At 41.3% G+C, this 24,021-nt stretch overlaps 3 protein-coding genes and 1 long non-coding RNA gene across 4 annotated transcripts in view; 3 read left to right on the forward strand and 1 right to left on the reverse strand.

Moving 5' to 3' along the window:
- Positions 1-5,155, forward strand: part of NFS1 (NFS1 cysteine desulfurase) — a 42,340-nt gene extending 37,185 nt beyond the window's left edge. The window contains exons 11-13 of the mRNA XM_067546857.1: positions 410-493; positions 632-721; positions 3,377-5,155. Coding sequence (XP_067402958.1) covers positions 410-493; positions 632-721; positions 3,377-3,440 — 238 coding nt within the window. The 3' untranslated portion in view covers positions 3,441-5,155. The remainder of the gene's footprint in view (positions 1-409; positions 494-631; positions 722-3,376) is intronic.
- A 2,356-nt stretch (positions 5,156-7,511) lies between these two features.
- Positions 7,512-8,582, reverse strand: LOC137152311 (uncharacterized). The gene is made up of 2 exons (XR_010919506.1): positions 8,472-8,582; positions 7,512-7,998 (listed from the first exon to the last, which is right to left on the reverse strand). It is a non-coding gene; the product is annotated as an uncharacterized lncRNA (long non-coding RNA).
- Positions 8,583-8,646: 64 nt separating this feature from the next.
- Positions 8,647-23,062, forward strand: RBM12 (RNA binding motif protein 12). Its single transcript, XM_067546860.1, has 3 exons — positions 8,647-8,771; positions 12,605-12,683; positions 18,814-23,062. The coding sequence occupies exon 3, from the start codon at positions 18,836-18,838 to the stop codon at positions 21,473-21,475; it is 2,640 nt and encodes an 879-aa protein (XP_067402961.1). The 5' UTR covers positions 8,647-8,771; positions 12,605-12,683; positions 18,814-18,835; the 3' UTR covers positions 21,476-23,062.
- The window catches only part of CPNE1 (copine 1), a 71,167-nt gene continuing 65,963 nt past the window's right edge, over positions 18,818-24,021 (forward strand). Inside the window, exon 1 of the mRNA XM_067546866.1 lies at positions 18,818-18,956. The gene's annotated coding sequence lies outside the window, so the exon portion shown is untranslated. The remainder of the gene's footprint in view (positions 18,957-24,021) is intronic.

A 24,021-nucleotide genomic window follows, 5' to 3' on the forward strand; every position in this document is an offset into this window, starting at 1 on the left:
GCTACTGCAATCCTCTCCAGCTGGATTTCTTCCTCAGCCTTGGAGGTCTCCACATGCATTTCAGCGCTCTTCTTTATCCTCAAACTGCTCTCACGAACCTTGTCCCCAGAAGTGCTTCCCCTCTGCCCTTACTTCTCTTCTGCTACTTCTGGAGTCCCCACAATCTTGCCACAGTTCCTGATCACTTGCTGCACCATCTCCTTGCTTTCATTGGCTCTCTCTCCCAGGGGTCTACTATAAATTATGTGTTGTGTAAAGAGCCATGGAGACCTGTGGTGATACTAAGAGTCTAGAAATAGTATATTCTCAGTAGAAGCTATTGCTATGGTACAGAATGTTAATTTCATTAGTATTGGAGCTCTGTGTGAAAATGAAAAGGATAAAAGTCTGTCTCGCCCTTTTTTCTTAGCGCTTGCACATCTGCCTCTCTGGAGCCATCCTACGTCTTACGAGCAATTGGGACTGATGAAGACTTGGCTCACTCATCCATAAGGTAAGTGATACAGCCTTTGTTGTCTTCTCCAAATTCTGTTTCCTCTCCTACACTCAGAGCAGACTCTCTTCTCTTTTTCCGCCTCCCCATGTGTGCACTATGTTAGCACCTACTCAATACATCTTTGTTTTGTTTTAGATTTGGCATTGGTCGTTTCACTACAGAGGAAGAAGTAGATTACACAGTGCAGAAGTGCATACACCATGTCAAAAGACTGAGGGAGATGAGGTGAGCTACTTCCTTACTGAGCTTACTGCACATTTCCTCTAAAGCTTTATGGAATGTGTAAGGCCCTGGATTTCTGGTTTTCCTTTTATTTAACATTTCATGAGAATTTGAATGTTTGCTACAGAAATTAAAAAATGGGTGAAAATCTGTGCAAAATGTTTCCTTCCCAGTTTTCTGGGTTAATATTGGGCCACGAGACAAGAAATATTACTTGAACTATGTGAAAATCATCATGTCTCCTGCTACAGAGGTGGGACATGGGGGGGGCTGGGAGTCAGGAGAGAACAGGAGAAATTGAGACAAAGGGGAGAGGAAGAGCAGGAGGGTGGGAGCTGTGAAGGGGGAGGCAAAGGAAATAATTCTGCCATTGATACTTGATGCCACTCCTGCAGATTCCAGTCACTGAGACACTCTCCTGCCAGCAGCAGGGGGGCCACCAGTACACTTCTTCCTGGCCATGTGCAGGGGACTCATCCTCGCAGGGGTATTATGGTGCCCTGTTCCCGGCCCAGGATCAAAAGAGCCAGGATCAGGAGGGGGCTCTGTCTTTGTGCCCTGGGGCTTCTCTCTGGGCAGTGAAGGGCCCAGCTACTTGTGACCCGTCCGTGCCTACGGTAGCCACCTGAAAATGCTGTAAAAGGAGAGCAGATTCTCCCAACACTGGTGGGTGAAACTGAAGTCAGACTTCCCAACCAGCCACAAACAGTGCTTCTAATTCCCCACACTGGTTATCAAGAAGCTAAAATAAAAATATACACAGCCCCCTTTACTGCATTCCAGTCTCTGGCTCCCAATCGGCCACTAGGTCCAGTAAAGAGACCAGTTATTTAAAACTCTATGCTCTTTACCAAAAAGGTTTCTCCTGACCCCAAAGGGTTAACCACAATACCAGATTAATATAAGTTTAGATCTTACCCAAAATACCATGCTGCTAGCTAATCCTTTAGTATATAAAACTAAAGATTTATTATAAAAAGAAAGAAACAAGCTATTAGAGAAATGTTAAAGAATTAAAGCAATCAGTTACATACAATTGATTTGAAAGTCCATATATATCAGGTTTCTAGTAGAATTGTGGAGTTTGCAGGCTTGTATAATCCCTCTGGTGTACATCCAGTATCTGGATGGGTCTCAGTCCTTTGTTTCACAGCTTCAGTTCAGTTCAGTTGTAGATGAGTTGATCCAGAGGTAGGCTGGAGACTAAAGATAGATTAAAGACAAAATGGATGTTGTGCAGCTGCCTTTTATATCCTTTGGCCTAGGCCATGCTGCTTGTGGAATTTTACAGGAATAAAATGGAGTCCAGAGTTACATGAGTAAGTCCTGGTGACTCATCAGGTATATCCCTGGCTTCTCTCCCTGGGCCCATTGTACCTATGTATTTCCTTAATAGGCCATTAAGCAGGCTAGTGCTGCAGCCATCCTGTCTGGGGTGTCGCCCAGACACAGCACAATTTGAAATACAGATATGTCAACCATATCCATAACTTCCATTACACATATAACACATGAACATAAACATTATCATCTTATTTAGCACATTATAGCCTTTCTAACAGTACCTGACACGGCATATCTCATATGAATTATTATGATTTTGACATACTGATGTTAAACAATATAATAAATACTCCTTCCCCCCACCCTCCCCAATCCAGCCAGCATGACACTACTCACATGGGCTGTTGCATGAGCCAGTATTCATAAGGAGCAGTGGGGTGAAGGGTGCCTGGAAAGCAGTGGAGAGGGTGCCTGTTATTCACCATGATGTAGCATTTGCGGAAGTCTTCCTCTCCCTGTGGGCCCATTGCCACACCAACAGGCAGTCTAGGCTGGTGGGACCCAGCTCCCTGCCTGTCTCATCCCCCCCACAGGGGAGCAGCAGCCCCCAACTGGCAGTTACCCTTCTCTGCGCAGGCACTCTCTGCCAGCTGGCAGGGATTTTGTGGGCAGTGGCCGAGCCATCATCACTCCACTCAGAGCAGGGAGCTGGGTCCAGAGAGTTCTGGCATTTCCAAAATTTGTGTGAAAATTGGTAAAACCTGAATAATGGCTTTTTGAAAACATGGGGATTTTGGGGCAAAATCAGTAAAACTGGCAGCGAAGAGCCTGAGAAGTGTGTTGCAGGAGCAGTACTTGCTAGGAAGCCTGTTTAACTGGTGGGGCTTAGAAAGCTGATGGTCCCTCTACACTTGGGCACCCAGTGTTGTTCACGCAAGTGAAGCTCCATGCATGGGACATTTTAGAGAACTGACTGGTGTAACTGCGGCTTTGGAGAGGGCCCATGTGTCAATAAATCATGATTTCTTGTGACTTACCCAGGGTTTCTGACACCTAAACTGGCCAACATTAAGTGCAGAGGTTGATCCTCAGGGAAGCCCTGCAGCAACACTCCTGCTCTGAACTGCCTGGGCTAGAGGAGGAGGTGGATGGGGTTCGGAACCTGCCCTCCCACCTGTCGGCTGTGGGCTTAGGACAGTGGGTGGGGGACAGGGCAACTGTCCTTCCCCCAGTAGGGAAATCTCTTTTTAAAGGATTCTCCCTTCTGCCTGTCAAACTCCTTGGATAGATACAGAAACTGCTTATGTTGTTGTCAGTGATACCATTGACTTGGGCATTCCGGATAACATCTATTTAATTTTTTTCTCTTTACAGTCCACTGTGGGAAATGGTGCAGGATGGAATTGACCTCAAAAGTATTAAATGGACCCAGCACTAAGAAAGCAGTTGAGCTGTAACCTTGGACTAGATGGATGTGGATTAAAGTGCATTTTCTGTACATTCCTGGGCAAAATCATGTGGCATTTGCTTTTTTTTTTTTATAGTCATAATCTGGTGGTTGGGTCTAAACACAGACTCTAAGAAACCAAAACTGAGGTACAGCTGCATCTAGTACACTTATTTACACACAAGATAACACACTATGACCTAACTTCCTTGGAATTCATTTCCTGATGCAAGAGTGAACCTGGGCCCTTTAACACTGATTTCTCTTGCTCTTCTTTCTTGGGATTACACACAGTGCTGTTTGTGGTAAAGCTTTATTGCCCAGAGTCTTGTTTCACTTACTCTATTGATTTTTCACTTTCTTCAGTGTCTCATAAACAGCAACCTGCTTTCTGTGTTGTTCAGATAGTTCTACTGCAGAAGGCACTTCTAGAGGAAATAGAAATCTTAGTTTATGGCTATATAATGGTGTATATTTGTATTAATTGTACGTTCTGAGCTCATTCAAATTTGCAGTTAAGAGCCTCTTTCCCAATTGAATTAACGATTTTTGCCTCTTTCATTTCAATTTAATTTATGATTTTTGCAGTTGTACCTTCTTACATTTGTTTCTCTCCTGAGCCTCATACAGGCCAATGTTTGTTAACTCAAAACTCATCTTTCCAGAATCTAGGATATAACAATGCACTTTGCTGTCTGTATCAGTTGTTTCTTTCCATGTGGTCTGTTTACTTGCACATAAAGAAAGACAAGTTGCATGTAATAGAATGTATTTCTTGAGGGTAGCAGGATAAATTGGCTTCAATGGAAATGGAAGCTTTTGGTTTGGCAGTAGTGGTCAGCCAGAAGAGACACCAGCTCTAATGCATGAAAATGCTTAATACTGTTTGTTCTTTTCTTAGTGGCGGAGGCTTTCCCCACTACCCATCAAGAATAGCACATGGGCAATAGCATCCTAATTTCTTTATGGGGCCTGTTGCCTTCCCTGTATTTTAGTCTGCCCAAACCTGGTTCTGTAAGTAGGAGGTAGGAATGGATGAGCGCTGAGGAAAGTTCTTGGCACCAGATTTACACCCTTTTTGATGTTTGTGGGAATGGCATCCCTTCCATTTAGACACTGGAGAAAGTGTCCATTAAAATGGGTCAGAATAAGTTTAATTTCTTGCCTTTAAGTTTTTCAGATAGGGAATTTAACCCTATGTTATAAAGTGCCTTTGTCTTACTCAGCTTTGTAAGCAGACTACTCCTTAGAAGGTAGCTGTTTCACAAATGAAGCAAATGCAATCTCTTGGCCACCTCAAGAGTGAACCCCAGACATGAAAACTGTCTTCTGGAACCTAAATTTTACTTTGCAAGGTGGCATGTGTTGCAGAACCCTGCAAACTCTGATCAGGCAGGCTTGTGTTGTATCAGTTTCACTGAGGAGCATAGATTTGCCCTTTTGTAATGAGTGCAGATGTTCTTGGATCATTCTTGGTTTGAAGTGGTTGTTGGCTTTAGCAATTTTAATATTGTTGGGATGGGAACTAGTACTGCTTCATAAAAATTTTTAAAGACTTTTCAGGCTTTCAAAGGAGTTGTAATGTGTACCTTGTGCGGATAGGTCCGAGTAACCATGTAATAACAATTCCCAATGTGTTTTATAAACATATTCCTCTGAAATTGTTTTTTCTACTCCTTGCATTGTAAATATAGATAAGATTTAAACTCGTGTTTTCAATTATTTTTTGGTGACAGTTGTACATGAGGAGGAAAACCTATAAATTGGGTGTTAATTATTCTATAGGTCTGTGTTTGGGATCCAAAATTTTGGATGAACAATTGAAAACAGGGTAAGCCAGTTCTGAAGATGATGTGCTCAGATTTCTCATTTTGGAAACTCCCTGCATCTCTCTGAATAATCTGCATTTGTTCCATGAATGGCACTCCCTCCGATGACAGTTGCAGCTCTGCATATGGTATAGACAGTGGATATCTACTTTACTTTGCCTTTAGATTTTGCAACCAGAAACAATACTATTCTCAAAATTACATACAAAAATAGCCCACATACAATATTGTGAACAGATAACTTACAACTACACGTTGAAGATTATAAAGACACTGTTATTAGGTTAGTAAACCACAACCTATTCTGCTATTAAGGCTCTAGAACCGTGGTGCCCAGATTTTTCCTGTTGTGCCCCCTCTCACCAGTAATGGAATCTGTTTGTCCTATCCCCCCCATTACTGCACAGCCAAGGCTTCTTCAGCAGAGGAGCTTGGGCTGAAGGCCAAGCTGGGGGTAGAACTGGAGATGGGGAAAGAGCTGGGGCTAGAGGTAGAACTGGCCTGGGGGTGGAGAGAAAATGAGGGCATAGGTGGGCCAAGGTTGGGAGTGGAGCCAGAACTTGGAAGCTGCAGTCAGAGGCTGAGGGTGGAAGCGGAGCCTTGGTGGAGGCTGGGCCTGAAGCTGGGGTTGGAAGCAGAGCCAGAAGCTGGGGTTGGGAGCCAGAGCTGGGGCCGGCAGCAGGGCCAGAGCCGTGCTCTCTCCTTGCCCCCCTTCGGCAAGTTGCAGCACAACTCCTGAATGTTTGTCCGCCCCACAGTTTGGGACCACTGATCTAGAATGATAAACTCCCAAAGCTCGGCTTGGTGCTTTTGTGAGTTCTGTCTCCTTTCTTATTGTTTGATTAGAAGTCAAACAGACTCCTTAAGCTTAATATCCCTGCACTGATTTAATACCAAAATGTTTGGATACTTGATACTTCATGGATTTGATCAATTGAAATGAGGGCCCTGAAGACCTAAACATGAATAATATATCTTAAGTAAAAGAATGGTTTGGGCAACAAGAGACCCTCCGTTCATAGACGTATATTTCAAAATGTTAAATAATGACCAAGGTATCAGAGAGAAGGTGGGTGAAGCAAAATCTTTTACTGGACCAACTTCTGTTGGTGAGAGACCAGCTTACACAGAGCTCTTCTTCAGGTCCTGAAGTTGGTCCAATAAAAGATAGTACCTCACCCACCTTGTCGCAAATAATGACAATGTATGAGAATCCGGATGCAAAAAAGAAATCATGGTGATCCTTCCAGCCTTACAGGTCAGAGATGGAAGAAAACAAAGTACTGGAGGTGAACCATTGGCTGCTCAGCTGGTGTGAAGCTGAAGGTTTTGAGGTACATGGGCCTACCTTTGGAAGGCGGAGGGTCAGACAGAGTATGTGAATGGGCTGGGCCTGCACTTTACAGGTAGTTGGGCTAATTTGCTCAGTTGGAGATTAGTTACAGCAGCCAGCAGGGCATTAAACTAGCAATGCAGGGGGGAGGGTGCTAAGAAGGTACAAACTCAAACTCAGTGTGTTGTGAACCAATTGAACCAATGTGACAAAGACTAGGAAGAGAAAAAATTTTAATTGCTTATAGTGCGAAGTGTCTGGCTGACCAGAAAGAAGAATTAGAAATTCTTATTGACAAGAATAAATCTGAAATAATGCAAAAAAATGAGTTCTGTGGCACTTCAAAGACTAACAAATTTAATTTTAGCAGGCATAAGCTTTCGTGAGGCTCAGCTCACTTCGTCAGATGCAGAGTAGAAATGAGAAACATAGGAGCATCATATACATATACAAAGGTAGAGATGCACTTCGTCAGAAATAATGGGCATTACTGAAGTCTGGTGGGATGATTCATATTTAGAATGTTTACATTTGTTTAGGAAAGGTAGAGAGCATGGCACTCTACATTAAAGAAACCATTCTGTTTTAGAGTTGCTGATAACTCAGAACCACAGAACCTTGAATGCAGATGGATCAATATATTAACAAAGCCTAGATGGGGGTACTGGCAGGGGTCTGTTACAGATTACTGAATCAAACCAAAGAACAGGCTGTTATTCCATAAGCGTCTCGCTGTAGTGTGTTGACTTCAAGTTGGGAGAAAAATGCTTAGAGGTCTCTTGCAGCCCCTAGTAAAATACTCATTAGGATCTCTCAGAATGATAGATGGTAATTTTTAACAAAAGTATTGCTCCTGATATGTGATAGATTGAGGTGTATTGATGTGAGAGTTGCAGTAAATTGCCAGATCTTGCACAGCCATGGGATGAGAGGTGGTAATTGCAGCTAGATGGAGCTGGGTTCCCTGTTTTCTGGGTTATGCTGTGCAGGAGGTCTAAATCGAATAGTAGATGTTCCAAAGGGCCTGGCTGGGCTGTAAAATACAGGAATATTTGAAAGAATTTTAAAAACGACTGTGGCGTTTCAGGGTCATTGGAATATCTGCATCCAGCCTCTGTTGCAGCTGCGCCTCTACTAGGTATGTCAGGAAGTAGGGGGTGATAGAAGAGAGCTTCACTTCAGATACTGTCCGGCACACTGTCATCAGTGCCCCCAAGCCAGAACTCCACTTCTGTCCTAGCGTTCGCATTCTGCGCCGCAATTTCCGCTCTGTGCGCTACCCTGGAGAGTCAAGCAGGTATTTAGCGTGCACCGCAGCGCAGCACAAGGCTCAAACGGAGCAGCCGCAGGGGATGTCCTAGGGAGGCACCGGCTCGCGCGTGAACACCTGGAAGAGGTGACAGGGTTCAGGGTATGTTAGGCTTAACCAGTTTGGGTTTGCTAAGCCCAGCCCCAGGGGCTCCTTCAGTGTAAGCGAGAGAAGGGCCAGCCTAGGCGTGTCTGCGGCTCGCCCCTTCCACATCGTTCTCCACTCCGCCCCATCCCCACTCCCAAAGCGGCCGGCCCAAGGCAGCGCCCAGCGCCCCTCTGCGGGACGGGCCAGCGCGGCGGCGGGCGCGCGGAGTCAGACGCTCCCCGCTCGCTGTCCCCAGTGCAGGTAGCCCTGGCCGGGCCGGGGGGCTGGCCTGCGACCAGTGTGTTGGGCCCGGCGGGGGGGCGCTCCTGGTCTGGGGGTGGTAGGTGGTTGTTTGGGAGGCCAAGGCCGGGGCTAGAAATGCCATGAGCCGGGGGCCCGGCCCGTGCGCCAGGTGCGGGCAGAAGCAGCAAGCGCAACAGAAGCAGCAGCCCAACACCAGCTACCTACGGCGACGCGACGCGCAATATGGGCCGTGCCTGCCCTGCTCGAGTCGGCAGAGGAGGGGCTTGGGCGGGCGCACATTCGCGTCACGGCACGATCGCTCCGCCCTTCCCTTGTAAATCTCTGCCAGGCCCCGCCCCTCCCTGAAATACCATCGCCCACCCCCCCAAGCCCCGCCCCCTCACTGGCGCTGCAGCGGCCATTTTGTGGCGCTGGTCGGTCGGTGGCGCTGGGCTCGCGCGGGCAGGGGGCCCGGGCGGCGATTAGCTCCTCTTTAACCCTTTTTCCCTACAGATTTCTCGGTAAGAAATTAGCAGCGGCCGGGCCCTGCCCCGGCTCCCGCCCGGCCTCGTTCCGCAGCGGCTCCCGCCCAGTCCGGCGGGGCCTTGTCTCGGGGGGGGAGGCCGGGCCCGGCACGGAGCGTGTCCTCCCAACCGCACAAAGGGGGGAGGGGCAGGGACTGCGCTGAGGCGGCCCTGGGGCCTGGGCGGCTCCTCTTGCCCCAGCCGGAGTGCGGGCCCCAGCGTGCCCGTGTCTCCGCCCGAGCTTGCAGGGCCCCGTTGTCGCCCGGAGCCCGGCCGGCTACGGCCTGGAGCGCTGGGCTCGGAGCGTCCCGCTGCACTGCTCCCTGGGGCTTGCGCGGCATCTGCGCGGGGTAGGTGAGTATCTGCGGCTCCTGGAGCTCAGGCGCCGGGCGGCGCGAGGAGAGCGGGCCCGGAAAGGTCCACGGGGCGCTTCCGACTTAGCCAGCGGAGCCTCCCGGCGCCGCTGGTCACTGGTGGTGCAGCCCGCCCTGTTGAGCACCGCGGTCCGAGGCGGCGCGCTTGGGTGGGCGTGGAGTGATCTTGGTCGCGGACTCGGGGCCCTGTTTTCTTCGCTCAGCAGCCGAGGCGGCTTCCGCGCCGTCCCTTTGTGCCGGGGCTGTTGAACGTGAGCCCTGTCCTGGCTCGCGCCTTCGGCTCCGGGGCCTCGGAGTGGATACAGGAGGGAGCTGTAGCAGCTCCCAGCTGATCTCTGGGACTGACTGTGTCTCTTGCCTTTAACGTGCCAGCATCTAGGGGAGTTTTGCATACGTGAGTGGTGGGTCCCTCAGCTCGTGCAACGAGTGTTCTGCTGTGACAGTGACAACAAACTGACTTGAGACTTGGATGTCTTTGGGGGGTAGAAATAAAAGCAATTTCGCTTTTAGGTTGTGGGGGTGATGTTTGTACCCTCATAGGTCACATACTTGGTAAGCTGGGGACAGCATTCGTGGCAATCAAATTGTCCTCTGTGGTTCACATTGTCTCATTGTTTCACTAGTTGGTGTGTGTAGTGAGGATCTTGGGGTACCGTCATTCTATTTCATTCTGGTTTGAATAGACTCATTTCTCAATAATAAGAAATACAGCAAATCATTACAGCTTTTCTTAGCGATACAGTTGGGTTGTCCACTGCTGATAGTGGATGCAAACAGTTCTGGGCATCTTACAGTAAGAGGGGCCTGCAGGTTGCCTCTCTGCTCTTCTACTCAGCATTGTTAGCTTTACAAGAAGCCTTTTGCTATGTTCTAAAGTGACTGGCCAAAGTGATGGAAAAAGAGAGCTGTTCTGGAAAGATTATAAAATGTATTTGTGTCAGATCTTGAAAGCCTTGGAAAGAGTGTAGGGAGGAGGAGTTGACAAAAGTAAAGTATAAATAGGATAAAATGCCCGTATCACAAACATAAGGCATGTAACTTTGAAAGATGTTTATGTAAACTGGTGTTACTTTAATCACTAATTGCAGATTGGTTATGAACTTAGCTGTGTACTGCTTTAGCTTTTTCTTAGGTTCAGTAGAATACTTCAAAATGGGTCCTAAGAAGAATGCATCTACATTCTGTGTTAATACAAGAAGTCAGACTAAAGGATCACAATGATCTCTTCTGGTGTTGGGATCTATGAAACATAAATCTGTTATCTGAATTTTCCTCTTTCTTGGGGGAAGAAAATATCTTGGTTCTTGTTGTATTGTATCCTTAATATGTATCTCTAATTGGGTGTCTCCTCCAGATCCACTTCCCAACTCTTAACTGCTGGGGTTAGGCAAGTAGCTCAGTGCATTTTTCCCACCCCTAGAGAACTTCATTGCTTATTTTCACTTGTGACCGAAGTTGGGTCTCATCCTGGTCTCCAGGGGATATTTGTCCACGGTGCAAAACCAATGGAGAACTTGGTAGAATTTTTAATTTATTCAAGAAAGGCAAATCTAGAATTAAAGGGTGATTAGATCAGAATGGAAGCATGTTGTAAGTCAATTCTGTATGGAAAAGTAGTAGTACCTGGTTTTTACTTCATTTGAGTGTGTATGTAGCTAACCCCTTCGTGAGCACCAAATTGACATGAAAGAATGTCTATATGCCTAAAGGTAATGTGTGCTCTTTTAAATGTTCTGATTCAAGATCTAGAAAATAACTTAGATTTATCTAAAGAAATACATAATGTTGGCTAATGGTAAATGAATTATACTGGATGGGTACAATGAAAAGTTCAAACATGATAGACTATTTGAAGAATGTTATAAGGTTTTGTGCACTGTAATGTGGTTTATTTTGTAGTATAATATATCTTTAGTGCAGTATTTTAACCTATTTTTATTGGTTTTAGGTTTCTAGATAAGTACGCAGCTGGAATGCTTTGTGGTCTGTATAGTGGAAATGTTCTGAATTATCTAGAATGTCTTGGTGAAATGTTGCTTCTGCATGAAAGATCTGTTCCAAATCTGTACTTAAATGGATAAACATTTGTGTGAAAGCTGTCCTTCAGCTTGTTGTATCCTTTTGTATTGCAAATTACTGTTTGAAACTGGCTCCTCTTGGAAGCAAATAGCAGAATCCTAATTTGGGGTTGTCTGGTCTTGAGTCCTCTTTTTAAAAAAAACAAAAACAAAGCATGGCTCTGTTCCAGAGATGAATGTATTTGTCATTTTAATCAAAAGTCTGACTTGTGGGACTTCAGTTTACATATTTTTCTCACTTGTAATTTTGCTGCTGGTGTCCTGTTTCTTGAAAGGTTTTTGAATGTGGCTGTTGATTTTAATCTTTTGATAGTGAATACTTCTGGATTATAAGTAGTACGTTTAACACCAGTGTGTGGATAAATGTCGATACAAAATATTTACAGCAGATGCCCCCAATGTTCCAACTACTTGAGAAAAAGGCAACTAATTCATTTTTCTTCTGATTACGTTTCTCAATTTTTTCTTAATGTGAGATTTTTCTCTAGGTACCTTATAGAGAGCCAAAAGTATAATGTGAGGTGGTCTATTAGGAAATGGAATAGTTAATAAGTGACTTGTTTCAGGCATAAATAGACACAAATGCTTCCAGTAAAACCATCTAGCTTTTTTGCTCTTGTGATTCTTGGAATAGAAGATTTAATAATCTTGAGTACAAAGAAATGACTGGGATCTGACTCTTGTTTGTTGGATTTGTAGGGCTATGGACTGCAAACAAAAAGGTGTGGGTTCACATGGAACAGTGAGTGAAAGTGAGCATTTTCCAAAGATGAGACTTTTAAGTGTGTCTTAGCTTCAAAAGTTTTTGCTGGTTCTTGGAAGGATGTGCAATTTCTAGAGGTATTGTTTTGCTTAGGTAGGGATAGAAAAGTGCAGAATTAGAAAGCAGTTGACCTGATAGTGTTAGTAACATGGTTTGGGTAAGGTTTTATTGCAATTCAGAGTTCAGAATTTGATTCTGCATTGAGAGTTTTGTTTTGGTGGGAGAGGGGTTGTAATCCTCGCCTTTGAAAGATATATTGACTAGTTCTGCTATCTGGAAAGGAAAAGAAATATTGGAGATGTTCAGTTCTGTGTAGTGAATGTCTTCTGACTCTTAATTTGTGTATATTCTTTTTCTGCTAAGACATATTTAGCAGTTACAATTTGGTAACAGCGAAGTATAACTAAGCAAGTTGCAATTATCAAAATGTGATGCCAGTCTAAGTGATTAAGAAGTGTTTAAATTTTTTGCACATTTAATCTTGTGGTTGATATATGCTGAAGTGCTTTGTGGTGGTCTCAGACCTGAACTTTCTTAATATACAGTTCATTGTGGACTGTTACTGCTGTTGTGTTGCCTGAATTGATTTTTGCCTCCATTTATTCTTTATTGCAGTCTAAAAGTTGGTTTTAATTGGTTGCCCACAGGATTGGCTTGGCTTCTGCTACTTAAGAAAAAACATCTGTCTCTACAGGTAAGAGATTTCTGAATTGAAGATTTCTTTTTATGCTTATTGACTACATGTTAAGAAACATTCCTAACAGTTGTTTGGGATATATGAATTGGTATCAAAATACATTGGTCAGTAAAAATTGCATATATCTATAGAATGTCTTTTTAGCTCTGATTCCCATTGGTAATGGTGGTTGTGACAATGTTGTCCTTCTCTAAATGACTTTTCTGCCAAATTCTGAATTAGTTCTGTTTTATCAACGTGGTAGTTTTGAATACTCTCTCTAACAATTCTACACTGTTTGTAAATGTAGGTATTTGCTGCAGGCAATTCTTAACTATAGATATGAACGTGTAAAATATATACTATTTGGGTTCTGATACTGCAAATCCTAATTATTTAATGACCTCAAATACATTTATTTCTGAGAAGATACTTAAGAAGCTCTCTTAATATAACAGGTGAATGCTAGTCTTTGCAAAAAATCTGCCACCTCCCCAATTCTAGCTAATGTTAGTCCCCTAACACATCTTAAATCCTTCCAGCATCAATGCTATTCTGCCTTCTGGATTCTGTCTGAGGATTGCCAAACGTGTGCGTGTGTTGGTGATGGTATTGTAGATTGACACTCAGCAGGAACTAGGTTGAGCTTTCCAAACTTGTTTTTATACCCGTGACCGAAATGTAAATTCAAAGGTTAGTCCAGCGTCTTCTCTGTTCAACACTTTTTACATATGGCCTTAAATTACTACTTATCCTGTGTCTGTGTACCCAGCTTCTGTTAATCTTATGGAGAGTTATACATAGACTGAGTTAATATTGTCCTCATGCATTGCACACTTAGCATTACAGCACTTATTTTTGAAACTGAAAATACAAGTAATTGTGTGCCTATCAAGATTAACATGATTTTAGTTTTAAATTGAAATGATTAGTTTAAATTAAAACTAAGAAAAATTTTATTTGCATGTGGGTAGTTCTTTACTTTGCATTTTTAGTCTTAAATTGCTGAAGAGGATTTTATATACTTGTTTCTTAATTTAGTAGAATTTCAGATTTTACATAGATGCTTCATACTTAAAATGCCCATCTGTACGGCAAAAGGCAAGATGGGATGACTTCTTTATAATGAGAATAACATAACCTTGAACACAATTGATAAACTCACACTATATTTGCAACCATCTCTTTCTGGTATTGAATTGGAAAGTAGAAATGCTTTGGCCAGGCTGTGCTGCTCCATCTCAGTTTGTACTTTCAATCAATGGGAATTCATGCTTCTAAGTCACTTAAGCGCTTTTGAAAATCCCACTCTTAGGAGCGTAACTATAGACTCCTATTTTTTTGAATTTCGGCCTGTGAATAGTTTTAGGAGTTCATAATTTTGTTATAGTAAAATTCTAAAAAGTTTATATTGTTAATGTTTAAGCAGTTTTGTTTTATAGTGATAGATTTTATGCAACTAAGAAGCTTTTAATAAAAATGCAGTTTTAACCCCAATGATGCATTTGTGCACTTACTTAACTTCAAGCACAAATAGTCCCATTGAGTCAATGTATCTAGTCATTTGAGTAAAGTTCCATCACCTGTTAAGCGTTTGCATAATCAGGACCTTACATTTTCAACGTTTAAGTTTTTTGCCTATAGCATTTTTGTAAAATTCAAATAAGACATTGTCCCAGCAGTGGTTTTAAAATAATTCCACAGCATTTATAATTGTTAAGTTTAAATTACAAAAAGTTTATTCTCAATAATACATAGCTCTTAGAGAACGTCTCATCAATAGATTTCAAAGCTGCTTAAGGGGTTGGAATACCTGAATCCCATCAAAATTAATGGGAACTGGGAACCTGAATCCAAATCCCACTAAATAGGTGACTTTGAACATATCAACCCAAAGTAAAATTTGTTAAATTAACAGGTTATTAGGCAATTATTGGGGATAATAAATGCAATTGTCTGGCATCCATAAACATTGAGTCTTCAGAATGGAAACCGTAGTTTTAAAAAAGCTTCAAGCTTATAGTTGCAGTGATAAACATTCACAGCGCTGAAATGACAGTTCTGAGAGGTCTGAACTCCTCAGTCATCTCAGTGACAATATCTCTGAAACCTACCAGGGATTATTTAAGGACTTGAATTTTCTGATGCAGTTACAGCATTTGAGCATAGAACAAATGTAACTGCATGCATACATGAGCAAATAGACACCTCATAAATGTGTGATTTTTTTTTAATGTCTGTCAGTTGGAGTTCTACTATGAATCATAGCTAGTTATAGCCTTAATGATGTGGCCCCTGGTGTAATTAAAATGCTTTCTCTCCACCAAATGGGTTTGACACTCTTGTGCTTATCTGCCCTTTTGAAAATATCTGGTGAGAAATGTAGGTTGGATTCCAAATACATCCTTAAATCTCCCACTGCTTTGAGGAAATTAAAATATATATTGCACCAAAAAAATGTTAATTGCTAACCACTTGAAGTTTTATAATTGGAAAACCCACCCAAATCACCTCTTTAAAAAAATGATTTTACATCAACAGTTAATGCTCTCTCATCAGTGATTGTGACGCTCCTGGTGCACCCTCAAGGAATTCACTATGGAAAAGTCAATATTTTCCATTCAACAAAGGATAAAATTAGTAGTGGAAAATCTTGAGTGATTTTTGAGGGCGTACAGGCAAAAATAATACAAATATCTAATTTTAATCTCTTTACATGGCAAATAATGCTGAGGACGCGTCTTCAAATTTAACATTTAAAAGATGGAGTTCTTGAATACTTTGTTACGTGGTTTTCAAAACTAATCAGTGCTGTAACATGGACATTTTTGGGCCCTTAGCTTTTCTAATAGTTACCTATTGCATGCCAGAAATTACAAATACTTAATTTAAGCATTAGGTCCCTCTAATATGAATATTATGACACGACACACACACTCTGTTTTATAACAGTTGAGTAATGCTGCTTTCCTAAACTTGTAAGAATTTTCATTATAAATCCTTAGTTTGAGATTTGTAGCCTTATTTAAAGATTAGTCAAATTTAATGTTTCCTTAAAATTATGTAACTAACACTGCCCTTTTTAAAACCAAGAACAAAAAAGTTTCAAATGCTAACTTACTATGATAGAAATCATAGTAGTTTTTGAATAATACAGGATTTGACATGTGGTTTACTTCTATGATGTAAACACTTCTGCTCTTCAGAAGAAAATTACACCATTACTTTTGAAAAATGTTTGAGTGAACTATTTTTCAGATTTTTACTATAAACTTAAAACATATTGTAAGACTTCTAGTAAGTATTGAAATGAGATCAGAATGGCCAAACGAAACACATTCCAAACATTTTAAAAATATATTTTATCAAAAGACTTGAAAGACATATTTTTAAAAAACAGACTTGTTTAAAGGGTGGTGAATACATGTTCCTTTACAATTACATTTGGCATTTCTGGGGAAGAAAGTTTTATTAGTAAATACCAATATGTTTTGTTGTATTCCACTTTATTTAGCTCACATTTCTGTTGTCTTAGCATCTAGGAAATTCTGGTAACAAAATGTAAGCAAAGTTAGAGCAGCAGCACAGCAGATAACGTACCAGTAGAGTAGCTAGAACACTGCTTGTTGCATGTAACTGCTGTTGCCTATAAGCAGACAGGAAGCAGAGGGTGCAGCCATACTTCTAATGCTGATTAGGCATGGGTCAAAGCCTATATAATGTTAAACCCCATTGCTTCTGCTGATTAGGGGAGGAAAAGGTCAGATTGCAGAATGCTTCAAAGGCTAGAAATGTCCTTCTGTTAGAGTGAAACCTAGACCTAGCATAAAGTGCCTTTGATCTGTTGGCCATAATGCATAGGAGTGCCTCTTCCCCAAAAGCAGTGGTGGCCTTTTGTTTTCCCTGAATATTCAGTTCAGTAAGGTGTCAATGTGGATAATCTTTGCAGTTTACCGTAACAGCGCATAGCAATCTTACTCAACAGTTCAGAACAAGAATTGGAGAATAAAGTCTACACCAAAAATGCTGGGGGAATTTAGGGAGGCAAATGTAACTGAGTTTGAATTTGACTTGTATACTGAGAAATAATGGTTTTAGGTTGGCAGAAAGTGCCGTGGGATCTGACAATTTGTCAGGACTTTAGTTTAACATCAGACTTTGCTTTGGCATCTTTGGTAGCACATTGCCTCCTAATGCTGCACTAGCTCATCTGGTTTGTAATTAATTCCCTTATGAATATCAGAACACCACTTCCTGTGGCATCTAGGATTTTTCAGTTGTCTTCATCCAAATACTGAACTGGCTTTCATTGCTTAATGAGGGAACTAATGGGATTCAAGAGGAGGAGAGGATCAGATGAAGGGAGATTCTGATAACTATCCAGGGCAAGAAACTGGCTTCTGAACCAGGGAATTGGGCTAGGTTTGGTAGATCAAAACACTGAAACCTTATCCTCCTGCTAAATATGTGTTTAGATCAGGAAAGAATTTGAGGAAAACAAAGGTGTTTGAGATTAGCTAACTCTGACCTAAACTTAACCTGTGTATACACCAGGAACAACTCCTTTTGTCTAAATTTAGCAGGATGTGGTCAAACCTAAGCTTCTTCCATGGTAGACCTCAACTAGTTAAATTGAGGTTAACAAGTTTTACTTATGGCCTTGATCTAGAGATTTAAGGTAGGATGTAAGTATGTCTTAGCTAACATGCTAGCTAACATTCTAAATCTAGATTGGACAAGACACTGTCTTTAATGCTTGCTAAATCAGGTAAAGACTAGGGGGTGCCAAGATATAATGCATATTAACATCACACCTTTAAATCATAGGGCCCAAATAGTTGGGGTTAGCAGATAAGCATTAGACAACTCCAACCTAACCTTGTGTCTCTTCCTAATCAAGGGGGAAAAATAGCACAGGGTCACATTTCACTGTGTAGCTCGTACAGGCCTCGGGGTTGGGGGGGTGCCGCTTCTAAAGAATGATGACAGTTCAGACTCTCCCTCACTATCAGTATGGTTCACAGCCTGCAATACGGCCCCATCCTTCTCCAGCTGGTATGAATTATGGCCCACAATGGGAGGTAGAAGTCTGTTTCTTTTTGTCACTGCCACAGACCTTCAGCTCTAAGATCCAGTGTAGATTAGGAAAATGTTTTACAAACATTGTAGCACTCTTTAAATACCATTTGTCTTGTGGTAGGTTAGGAGGTGAACTTAGGGTTGATCTCAACCAGCTAACACATATTTAAAGGTCTTAAATCCTGTCTACACTAAATGCTTAGGCGCTATTTTAAAATGCCACTATTTCCCTAGTCAGGACCGTGCCTAAGGGAGGATGGAAATGGCTGTAGATCTAGGTCAAGATTATTAACAAATGAGCACCTAAAGTTAGGCCTTTAAATCCTAGTTACGCACCTAATTAAATGGCTAATTTTTAAAAAGGAGTGAGCACCCAATATTTCCTATTGAAGTCAGTTGAAACTGTTGAAAACTTAGCACATCTAAAGGTAAAGCCATTGAGTTAGGGAGTCTAACTTTAGGCATTCATTTTTGAGGATCTTGGCCCCAGGGTTTACATGTTCCCAGTCACCTGGGATGCCGTATAGCTGTGCCCATGGTTTGGTTATGCTCCACAGGTCATTAGGCTTTGCTTTGGCTTTGCCTTTGGCCAGCAAGTGAAAGAACATGTGTCTTTTAATTATAATCTTTTAAGTGTACAAAAATGTCGTCTTGTTTCAGTAGTTTTGTAAGATTCTACATGTGACAATTGAAGTTCATTTTCTTAGCTGAAACATTAATTTTTTGTACGTTTCACTAAATATTGAATCATCTGATGTAATAGTTCTGATTTAACCTCTTGTTTTTTGTATTGACACATGTTTGGGTCTCAGGCTGACCTTTCTTTAAAATCTTGATTTAACAGATTATTCTGGAATTTTGGTGCAAACTTTGAGTTAATCTTGTGTTGTAAATGTTTAATAATATATTTGTAGTAAACATAACTTTAATAAAAGTCTAGAACTTAAACATGCTTTAATTTTCAAGATGTCCTTAGGAGTGTGTAAGCAATATAGTAGATGGTGTCTAGGTAAATACATGGTATCTTAAACAGTAGTCTGACGCAGCCGTTGCCTTTTCTCATCTGCAGGTGTGTGTTGTTTCAGCGCAGCATGGCTGTGGTCATCCGTTTGCAAGGTCTCCCGATTGTGGCGGGGACCATGGACATTCGCCACTTCTTCTCTGGATTGACCATTCCCGATGGGGGCGTGCATATTGTAGGGGGTGAACTGGGTGAGGCTTTCATCGTTTTTGCCACTGATGAAGATGCAAGGCTTGGTATGATGCGCACAGGTGGTACCATTAAAGGGTCAAAAGTAACGCTGTTGCTGAGCAGTAAAACTGAAATGCAAAACATGATAGAACTTAGTCGTAGGCGTTTTGAAACTGCCAATTTAGACATGCCACCAGCAAATGCTAGCAGGTCTGGACCGCCGCCTAGTTCTGGAATGAGTGGTAGGGTAAACTTACCTACTACTGTACCTAACTTTAACAATCCTTCTCCTAGTGTAGTAACTGCAGCTACCTCTGTGCATGAAAGCAACAAAAACATACCCACATTCTCAACTGCCAGTATGGGAACTGCACCTCCAAATCTTGGGGCTACCTTTGGTAGTCCAACATTTAGCTCAACTATACCTAGTACAGCTTCCCCTATGAACACAGTACCACCTCCACCAATTCCTCCTATCCCAACTATGCCATCTCTGCCACCAATGCCTTCTATTCCCCCTATACCTGTCCCACCTCCTGTACCTACTCTGCCCCCTGTTCCTCCTGTACCACCAATACCGCCTGTTCCTCCCGTACCACCAATGACACCTATGCCTCCTATGTCAGGAATGCCTCCTATGAATCCTCCACCTATAGCACCTTTACCTACTGGAATGAATGGGTCTGGAACAGCAATGAGTATGAACAGTGGCTTGAATCCATTGTTTATGGGTCCTATGAATCCTGTAAATCCTATTCAGATGAATTCTCAAAGTAGTATGAAACCCCTTTCTATCAACCCAGATGACTTGTATGTCAGTGTTCATGGAATGCCCTTTTCTGCAACAGAATCTGATGTGAAAGACTTTTTCCATGGGCTCCGTGTGGATGCAGTACATATGCTGAAGGATCATGTAGGCCGAAATAATGGAAATGGACTAGTTAAGTTTTTCTCTCCTCAAGATACATTTGAAGCACTGAAGCGAAACAGAATGCTGATGATTCAGCGCTATGTTGAAGTTAGTCCTGCGACAGAGAGACAATGGGTGTCTGCTGGAGGCCATATAACTTTCAAGCAAACCATGGGTCCTACTGGACAAACCCATCCTCCTCCGCAGATGCTTTCTAGGTCCAAATCTCCTAGTGGACAGAAACGGTCACGGTCAAGATCTCCTCATGAGCAGGGTTTCTGTGTTTATTTGAAAGGTCTTCCCTTTGAATCAGAGAACAAACATGTGATAGATTTCTTTAAGAAGTTAGATATTGTTGAAGACAGTATTTATATAGCTTATGGACCCAATGGGAAAGCAATTGGTGAAGGCTTTGTCGAGTTCAGAAATGAAGCTGACTATAAGGCAGCTTTGTGTCATCATAAACAGTACATAGGGAACCGTTTTATTCAAGTTCATCCCATAACCAAAAAGGGTATGTTAGAAAAGATAGACATGATTCGGAAAAGATTGCAGAACTTCAGCTATGATCAGAGAGAAGTCATGATGAATGCTGAAGGAGAAACAGGCTTGCCAAAGTTGTGTGCACATATATCAAATATCCCATACAATATTACAAAAATGGAAATCCTTCAGTTTCTAGAGGGACTGTCAGTGGAAGAAAACTCTGTACAAATTCTTGTTGATAACAATGGGCAAGGTTTAGGACAAGCACTGGTTCAGTTCAAAACAGAAGAGGATGCTCGTAAGTCAGAGCGCCTACACCGTAAAAAGCTGAATGGAAGAGATGTTATTTTACGTGTAATCACCCTGGAAGAAATGAGAGAAATTGAGAGAAATCCACCACCCCAAGGGAAAAAGTTGCTGAAAATGCCAATGCAAGGGAATGCAGCAATGCCAGGAGTGCAAAACGCTGGTGGGGATGAGCATTCCTTTATGGGTGGTAGCTCAAAAGATGCAAACAATGGCCCTCCATTTAATTTTCCAAGTAATTTTAGTGGGTCTAACACATTTGGTCCCCCTCTTCCACCACCAGGAATAGGTGGCTTTGGTGATTCTAGACCAGGAATGCCTTCAATTGGAAGTAGTGGTTTACCTGGTGCAGGTATTGATGTCCCAGGTTTTGGGAGTGGTCCTAGTAATCTGAGTGGACCATCAAGTTTTGGAGGGGGACCTCAAAACTTTGGGAATGGGCCTGGTAATTTAGGCGGGCCTCCTAGCTTTGGTAGTGGCCCTCCAGGTATTGCAGGTGGTCTTGGACATTTAAGTGGACCTCCAGGGTTTGGACCTGGACCAGGAAATTTACATATTAGTGGACCCCCTGGTTTCGGAACAGGTTCTGGAAAGCCAGGGCCAACTGTCATTAAAGTGCAAAATATGCCTTTTACAGTATCAGTGGATGAAATTTTGGATTTCTTCTATGGTTACCAAGTGATCCCGGGTTCTGTGTGCTTAAAATACAATGAAAAAGGCATGCCCACAGGAGAAGCAATGGTTGCATTTGAGTCCCGTGATGAAGCAATGGCAGCTGTTGTTGATCTAAATGACAGGCCTATAGGTTCGAGAAAGGTCAAACTTGTTTTAGGGTAGCCGTTCATATAAAATGTTTGTAGAATAGATATTCATAGTGCTGTGATTAATGCATCCAGATTGTTTTTATAGTATTTCCAGGATAGAACCTGTGGATTGTTTAAATTGTAAACAGTGAATTGTTTAAATTGCAAACAAATTTGTTTTGATAAGACAGCACTGGTTTAACCATTTGCAGAAGAATCACTGCAAGGATAAGTGTGCAGTGGATTTCCCAGTACAGCTGTATGGAGAAGACAGATTCTTATTCACCAATAGAAAAAGTTCGCTACAGCTAAATTGGCCATATAATGTTTATCAAGGAATCTAGATTGGTTTTATGTCCTTTTGGAGAAGGGAAGTAGTTAGGTATTAAGATGAAGTCAGTGAGTGGGTGCTATTGCAAGCCACTGTAAAACAGAACATAGCTATTCCTAGATTTGGTTAAAAGCTGGCTGAATTTGCTTTGTTTACAGGTCAAAGCTTTGTTTAAAGTCCTGATTTTACTTTGCAACTGAATGAATTCTCAGTGTACACAGTAACTGTTTTGTGTATGTATCTTTATTGTTTTTCAAAGGTTCTTGCTGTATGTGAACAGTCAAATTATGCACATTGCTGATGTGTCTACCAAACTAATTCCTATGCATATGAGCAGAACTGTTCTGTAAAATTCAAGCTGTTCTTTGTGGAATAACCTTTAGTTATTTATATTGTTTCAATTAAAACTGTGCAGAATAAGACTTTTGCCACATAAGTATAGGTATAACCTCAAATATATTGAGTTTATTTAAAATTGAATTATAAAGTTGGTGCCATATAAGCAACAACTAGAAAACATTCATCATTGTTTAAGTAGCTTGATTTGTTAGGATTACATAAATCAATTGGGATAGGATCTTCAACACTAGTTTGGATATTAAATGTTGTAGTTCTCACATCTCTTGAACTACTCACATTTAAGAGAGCCAAAGGAATTATTATTATTAGAAGATTGGAGTCCAGTTAAAGTTTTAAGAATAGTGTAAAACAGATTAAAGAAATTTATGAAATAACCAGCGACTCTGAATATTGCTATGGGACACTTCGGAGACTAAATCTTATTTTCCCAAAAACCTTGAATCCACTTTCGAGTTTATGTATTTTTCCAATAGTTATGTTGTTTAATTCCAGTTCTGTAAAGAATTGCCATTTTTTTTGCTGTGCACTAAAGCCGTTAATGGAGAATAGAGAATCAGAAAGCAATTATACAAAGAGTCAAAAGTGGAACTTGCAATTTGTCTACACTTAGCTTATAAAAAATTCAGACTCTTGGTCTGAAAATCCCACTATTCCCTGCAAATCATTGTACTTAAACACAGCAGTCTATAAACTATTCTGTTTCTTGGTTGAAGAAAAATGGTGCCTTTTTAGTGTTGCATATCATGGAACACTGAAGTATGTAGCCTGGCATAATCTAGAGATGCAAGTGGCAACAGTTTTATTCATGTGGTATATAGGAGAGATGTGAAAGCCTGTGCATCACTACATCCTGAGAGGATTTCACAGTACAGGAATTTTTGGAAGGATTGTATAAAAGGTGTATTACAATAAAGAGGCGGTTGCATTACACAGATGCTTTTGTAATTCATGAGTATAAATTTGTTTTGACCGATCACTAGGCGGTGCACCCCCACTTTGGAAAAGTGATGACTGTATATACTGTTTAAAATTAAGCCTCTTGTTAATAAAACTGTCTGAAAATTCATGTTATGCTTTTTAACAGTCTTTGGGGATATTATTTCAACAGCAGTTTTTTTCCCCCCGTTTTAAAGGCTGAAAGTTTTGTTATTGATGTCAGAAAGATGGGCTATTTGAGTAGGAGACAAAATAAGTCTTTCAGTTTTTTTCTTAATTATGCTCTGTTCTTAAAACAGTACATTTTTATTAAAATATCATACTATATTGCAGTTATTTGGGTGCTGTTTCTTCATATTTCATACTAGAATAAAAAGATTGAAAAGGAAAACCTGCCTTCATTGTTCAGCGAATTAATTGAATTAAGAATTTATTAGTATGTGGCTTACAGAAATTGGTGGTAACTGTATTTCAAGTTTGAAGCAATCGAAACGATGCATTTCTTGTGAAATGTAATTAAACTACTGGTATCTGGAATTTGACTACTTGTATGTTCAAGATTTAATATAGTGCTGTGCATCTTGCTACTCTTGGTATTGGGTATGGGATTTTTTGGTATGCCTTTCAAAATATTCTAGATATCCTTTTGCTGTGAAACATGCTTGTACACATGTTCCTTCAGACTTTCTAACGAGTTGCAGGTTTGTGTTGGAAATCTTTCATTTTCTGATTATTTTTAATTTTCTGTATGGTCTAAAGGATTTTTAAAGCTGTTTCATAAGTTGTGCATTTGTAAATGCTTTAATTGTTTTCAAAAATTTATGTAAACAAACGTGTTGTATCTGGAAAAGGAACTTTCTAATGAAGGGTTTGAGTTTTCTTTTCTGCATCTTGCCAAGCAGCTAGTATGCTCATTGTCCTTTAGTGTAATGGGTCAGCAAATATATACTTTT

The sequence above is a fragment of the Emydura macquarii genome, unplaced genomic scaffold, assembly GCF_026122565.2.
Source record: "Emydura macquarii macquarii isolate MOO-44397 ecotype Brisbane River unplaced genomic scaffold, CSIRO-AGI_Emac_v2 contig_1170, whole genome shotgun sequence".
Lineage (NCBI taxonomy): Eukaryota > Metazoa > Chordata > Testudines > Chelidae > Emydura > Emydura macquarii.

Coding starts and splice junctions, on each gene's coding strand:
- RBM12 (XM_067546860.1), top strand. CDS start 18,836: ATGGCTGTGGTCATCCGTTTGCAAGGTCTCCCGATTGTGGCGGGGACC.